The following is a 6,536-nucleotide window of genomic DNA, read 5'->3' as shown; positions in this document are numbered from 1 at the left end:
AGACGCCCTTCCACTAACACCCTGCCGGTGTTGGTCATCCCACCCTGTCTATCTCCCCTCCCCTTGGCCCCCCACTAACACCCTGCCGGTGTTGTACATCCCACCCTGTCTATCTCCCCTCCCCTCTCCCCCTACACTAACACCCTGTCTATCTCCCCTCTCCTCTCCCCCCACTAACACCCTGTCGGTGTTGATCATCCCACCCTGTCTATCTCCCCTCCCCTTGGCCCCCCACTAACACCCTGCCGGTGTTGTACATCCCACCCTGTCTATCTCCCCTCCCCTCTCCCCCTACACTAACACCCTGTCGGTGTTGATCATCCCACCCTGTCTATCTCCCCTCCCCTCTCCCCCTACACTAACACCCTGCCGGTGTTGTACATCCCACCCTGTCTATCTCCCCTCCCCTCTCCCCCTACTAACACCCTGCCGGTGTTGGTCATCCCACCCTGTCTATCTCCCCTCCCCTCTCCCCCCACTAACACCCTGCCGGTGTTGGTCATCCCACCCTGTCTATCTCCCCTCCCCTCTCCCCCCACTAACACCCTGCCGGTGTTGGTCATCCCACCCTGTCTATCTCTCCCCTCCCCTCTCCCCCTACTAACACCCTGCCGGTGTTGGTCATCCCACCCTGTCTATCTCTCCCCTCCCCTCTCCCCCTACACTAACACCCTGCCGGTGTTGGTCATCCCACCCTGTCTATCTCCCCTCCCCTCTCCCAGGTGTTACTCTGATCTTTCACGAAATGTCCTGTGTTATTTCAGACCTGGTCCTGACGTCACTCTGATCCAGCACCTTTTGACAGATTTGTTTTTTTTTTGCGTGAAGCCGATCTATAAAAAGGAGGGAGCGGGAGGGAGTCGCCGGCAGAGCGGCGTGGAGCGGAGCGGAGGAGAGATTCCTGCCCCAGATAACGGCGCCGAGTGGGACCAGAGCCGGCTCTCGGAGGTAACCTCCCCACACCTGGTCCCGGGCCACTTGTGGATCCTTCCCCCTCTCCTCGGACTCGGTTGCAGGAAGCTCCACCGATGAGAGTGCGATTCTCAGTGAAGAAGGTGGCCCGTCCTCTCCGCAGAACAACTTTCCTCCACTGTCCTGACTCGGGATATCCACTTGTGATGGGACTTTGCCGCTTGGCCGTCACATGAGCTGATATGGAGAATGATGGTTAACATGAATTTCGTGCACCCTGATGGAGGTTTAGGTGACAACCGATCATCCCCATACCCCCTTTTCTACGATGAGAACTTGACGGCCAACATCTCAAACGGGACCTTCCAGAATCGCACCTCGCCGCCGCTGAACGCGACCAAGGGAGCCGTCCTCGGGCTGGTCCTCGGGCTCTTCATTTTATTCGCGCTGGTCGGTAACATTTTAGTCATCCTCTCCGTAGCTTTCAACCGACACTTACAAACAACCACAAACTACTTTATTATAAACTTGGCGATCGCAGACTTGCTCTTAAGCACAACGGTGCTGCCCTTTTCGGCCACACTGGAGATCCTCGGGTACTGGATTTTTGGGAGGATTTTTTGTGATATTTGGGCAGCGGTTGATGTGCTCTGTTGCACTGCCTCCATCATGAGCCTGTGTGCCATTTCAATAGACCGTTATATCGGCGTTCGCTACTCCCTGCGCTACCCCTCCATTGTAACAGAGAAAAAGGCAGTACTGGTTGTGGTAGGGGTGTGGGTCTTGTCCATAGTCATCTCTATCGGTCCCCTCTTGGGCTGGAAACAGCCAGCTCCGCCGGATGAGAGGGACTGCCAAATCACCGAGGAACCTGGCTACGCTCTTTTCTCCTCGCTGGGGTCCTTTTACATCCCCCTAACTGTCATCCTGGTGATGTACTTCAGGGTCTATATTGTGGCCAAAAGGACTACCAAGAACCTGGAGGCTGGGGTGATGAAGGAGACATCGGACTCCAGGGAGCTGACTTTGCGCATCCATTGTAGGAACATTCAGGACGAGTCTCTTGTCGTCCCTAAGTCCAAAGGGCACCATATAAGAAGTTCATTGTCTGTGCGTCTTCTCAAGTTCTCCAGAGAAAAGAAGGCAGCGAAGACCCTTGGCATCGTCATGGGCATGTTCATCCTCTGCTGGTTGCCATTCTTCATCGCTCTTCCCCTTGGTGAGTATGGTCTGTAGATGCTAACGTAAATATTAACAATGTCTGGATTCACCATTTGAAGAAATATGATCCGTTACTGCTCTTCATTGAGTTGTGGGGCAAATTTAATGGACACGTGGACATAGTTTGTAACAAAGATCAGCCTGGGGGAAAATGCCATTAAATTTCTTAACATTTAACATTTAAAATAGCGCCTTGAAGGACTTTCAAACGGACCATGGTGATGAATTTATATACAGGACATAGATCATTATCGCTCTCTGAGACTTATGAATGAGAATTTATTGTGCAGTATTAACTTTTGAACTTTAGCGTGAACTTACTGGACGAGATGCTGCCACTTCAGAAGAAGTTTGCTGAATCTATAAAATAAAACAGCGGAAGTATAAAATTGCGAATATATCCAATGGATTCCCTCTATATTGATCTAACTTATGTCCCCAATCTTCCTATTCACACTTTTTTTAAGGTTCAAATTTTGCCTACGTCTAGTTAGCTATTCGATCCAAAGTTTCTGAGCGCACAGCGATGGTTTATTTCATAAGCAATGTATTCAGAATATTCACAAAATGGCTGCATCAGTCATTGCGAAAATCTAAAATTTTAGTGTTTTTTTTGCAAAGTGGTTCATCTTGGAAAAAAATGTTTTGTGCGTTGCTACACTGCGCCCCACAATTTCTCTGTTAGCTCTAGGTTTTAAATAAAGGATCTTTGCACTCTGATGCGAATAAAAGATTGCATTTATTTTTACAGTTTCATCAAGATAAAAACATATTTTCTAGAATTAAAAACAAACGTGTTTACTGTAGGAGCGTAAGAAGGGGAGTGAATTTAACTTTTTTTCTGTTTTACCCGAAACCTGCACCCATACCGAAATTAATGAATGAACAGAATTCAAACATTATTCAACCATGTCACTGTACCCTGAACAAGAGCCCAGACGTGGGATTTATACTTTGTTATTTTGACCGATTTGTGTCGGGGCCCCTGGAGCTCCCCTCCATGTATGTAGGGAACATGATCTCCATTGAAGGAGCACTTTCATTAAAATGTAATAAGACTGAGTGAGTTGCAGTAACAATTTCTGGAGGGAGGCAAAGTCAATGCAGACTGGTAAAACACTCTGAAAATAGCTCTCATTGAAAATGTCGATTTCAACAGGACCCATGTCAAAATCGATTGGGAGAATATCGATTGGCATTAACATTCCTCCCATTTCATACAGTTCACCTAAATCAATTTTTAAATATATTTATACAGTGGGAATATATTCTTTATACAGTGATTGCTAATGCCACCGAGGAGGGAGTTTTAACTTGCTGAGTCAAACAGTGAGATGAGGCTGAATTAATATTAACGGTTAATACGGAATCGTGACGGACTTAATAACTGCTTCGCTGCTATTTATTCACTAACCTATGGCTGGGCACGTCCTTGAAGCTAGTACCACGTTGATATTGTTTAACCAGAATATATTACAGAAAAATAATAAATATAAGTGAAACAAGACAAAAGTGCGTTAATGTAATGCATAATTATGTAGGAACCAACACTCACAAATCTACATAGATGTTCCAAGCAGTTAATTTCTTCACGTTAGTGACAAATATTAAATGCATTTTCAACAAAAGATTCAGATAGCCACGTGACTGTAAATTGAGACAGCCGCTGCCACATTTATTTGCTGCCCTGTTGCAGTGAGATAAACTCGATCTGCTTCAGGGGATGTTTTAGCTCCGTTCCTGCTATTGTTTCTGTTCACTATTAACGATTCAAGTGAGTACAGCTGGAGCATTTCAGCACAGTTTAATGTCAACTGAAACGTTTCGTAATCTGATAAAGTTAAGATACCTGATAATAACATAAAAAGCATATCAAACTAATCAACTACTAACCTGTCAGTTTTGATGCAATAATTATCTCGAACCTGTTTCGAACTTGGTGACAAGCGTTTTATTTACCGTGCTAACAATGACAGGGCACAGCCTTCTCTCTTTACAAAATAAAATTGGAACTGACAGAGACTTGCATGGTACATTCAAAAAGAGTCGAAACAAAAAGTAAAAAAAAAACTGCACATGCTGGAAATCTGAAAGAAAAATAGAAAATAATCGAAATACTCAGCAGGTCAGGCAGCATCTGAGGAGAGAAGAATTGTTAACATTTTGGGTAGAATCTTTGTCAAAATTGGAGGATTTTAGGGATGAACAGCATTTAAAAATGAACAGAGCAAAGGGAAAACACGCACACACACTAAAAAAGAAATCGAATAACCCGTAAAGGGCCTATTTGGAAAACAGGAGATGGTGAAATGGCAGAACTGATATAAAAACGAGACAATAGAAGGCATAATGAGAGAAATCAAAGACATTTACAAGACACAGGTAAAGTGTGATTAGCTGAAGGATGAGTTAGGTAGCTAAATACTATAATCCTGAATCTCGTCATGTAGCGCCTCAGGATTACAATACTTAACTGATCCATTACATGCTATGGGTTTCATTCCTGAGGTAACTAATTAGGATATGCTAAAAGTGTTAGTTTCTTGAAATTGACTAACATCTAATCCTTTTAAAATGTGCTAAAATGTTAGTTATATGACAGTAGTGCGTACCTTCAGATTGTAACTTCAAACTTATTTTTAAATGCGAATGGAGAATTGAACATTGAGCTAAATTCCCAAGAAAACGTTGTTATCTATGTAGAGTCTTGCATCTATTAGCAATCTGCTTGAACAATATTAGCAGTGCAAGTGAAGATTCTAGTGAGGATGACAAAGTTATATTTAACTAATAAAAATAGTTTGATAAGAGTGTATACACATCTGTATTACTGCATTAGCATTTGAAACCTATGGTCTTTGTCTTTATCACCTCTACACTCAATTACTCCAATGCTTTCTGACTGGCCTCACATTTTCCACCCTCCATAAACTTGAGCACATTCAAAACACTACTGCCTGTATCCTATCCAGCACCAAGTCCCACTTGCCCATCAGCCCTGTCCTTGTTAACCTACATTGGCTGTCATTTCCCCAACACATCAAACTCAAAATGTTCATTCTTGTGTTAACATTTTTTCCAAGGCCTCACTCCTCCCTATGTCTATAACCTCCTACACTGCTACAAGCTCCCCAAACTCTGTGTTCCTCTCACTCCAGCCTCTTGTGCAAATCCCCCTTTTGGCACATTTTCAGCCACCAGGCCCCATGCTCTACAATTTCCTTCCTAAACCCCTCTGCCTCTCCACCCCCTTCTCTTCCTTCAAAATCTTCCTGAAAAACCAGCTCTTTGTGGTGGTTTTCTACATTAAAGTAGTTACATAAATGCAAGTTCTTGTTGTAATTTCAGCTACAAGAACTTTCTTTGCATACATGCTGCAGGACAAAATATGCCAAGAATGTTTTGCTCAACATATACATATTCAATTAAGCTTTTTCTGGCCTCCGAACTTCTATGCTTCATAAACTACAAAGATGAACTGACCTAAGTTCTCATCCACACTAAGGTCTGCTGCTGAAGCCCTCATCCATGTCTTTGTTACCTCTAGGCTTGACTTCCTGGCTGGCCTCCCATCTTCCACCCTCCATAAACTTGAGCTCATCCAAAACTCTGCTGCCCATATCCTAACTCGCATCAAATTCCGTTCACCCATCACCTCTGTGTTCGCTGACCTTCATTGGCTCCTGGTCTGGGAATGCATCGATTTTAAAATTCTCATCCTTGTTTTGAACTCCCTCCATGGCCTCGACCCTCCCTTTCTCTGTAACCTCCTCCAGCCGTACAACCCTACGAGATCTCTGCGCTCCTCCAATTCTTGCCTCTTGCGCATCCCCAATTTTAATCGCTCCACCATTGGCGGCCTTGCCTTCAGCTGCCTAGGCCTTAAGCTCTGGAATTCCCTCCCTAAACCTCTCCGCCTCTCTACCACTCTCTCCTCCTTTAAGATGCTCCTTAAAACCTACCTCTTTGACCAATCTTTTGATCACCTGTCCTAATACCTCCTTATGTGGCTTGGTGTCAAATTTTGTTTGGTAACACTCCTGTGAAGCACCTTGGGATGTTTCACTACATTAAAGGCACTATATAAATACAAGTTGTTGTTGTTGCATCCCCATCAACCCCATCCTTACAAAGCTCCACTTGCTTCCCATGCCCTAGAGGATTGACTTTCCTCACCTCATATCCCTCCCTTCCCTCACTCCTCCCTATCCCTGATATATCCTCCAGCTATCTGTCCCTATTACCCTCCACTGCTCCTGCACTGGCCTAAACCTTGTCACTTGCTCCCTCTATTCCATTATGAGCAGCCTCTTCTTCAGCCAGTATGCTCCTGTCCTCCAGAAACCCCTCCCTGAGAATCTCCAATTTGTGTCCTTCGAAAGATGCTGAAAGACCTTTGTCTT

At 44.6% G+C, this 6,536-nt stretch overlaps 1 protein-coding gene across 2 annotated transcripts in view; it reads left to right on the top strand.

Moving 5' to 3' along the window:
* The first annotated feature begins 384 nt into the window (after positions 1 to 384).
* LOC137332537 (alpha-1B adrenergic receptor-like) overlaps positions 385 to 6,536 on the top strand; it is a 28,507-nt gene continuing 22,355 nt past the window's right edge. The window contains exon 1 of one of the 2 annotated variants that reach the window (XM_067996446.1): positions 385 to 2,131. In XM_067996446.1, coding sequence (XP_067852547.1) covers positions 1,162 to 2,131 — 970 coding nt within the window. In that variant the 5' untranslated portion in view covers positions 385 to 1,161. The remainder of the gene's footprint in view (positions 2,132 to 6,536) is intronic. The other variant, XM_067996445.1, reaches the window with a different exon arrangement.

This window comes from Heptranchias perlo, chromosome 14, assembly GCF_035084215.1.
Source record: "Heptranchias perlo isolate sHepPer1 chromosome 14, sHepPer1.hap1, whole genome shotgun sequence".
NCBI lineage: Eukaryota > Metazoa > Chordata > Chondrichthyes > Hexanchiformes > Hexanchidae > Heptranchias > Heptranchias perlo.
The sequence above is the reverse complement of the archived record's forward strand: the minus strand, read 5'-3'. Positions and strand labels throughout refer to the sequence as shown.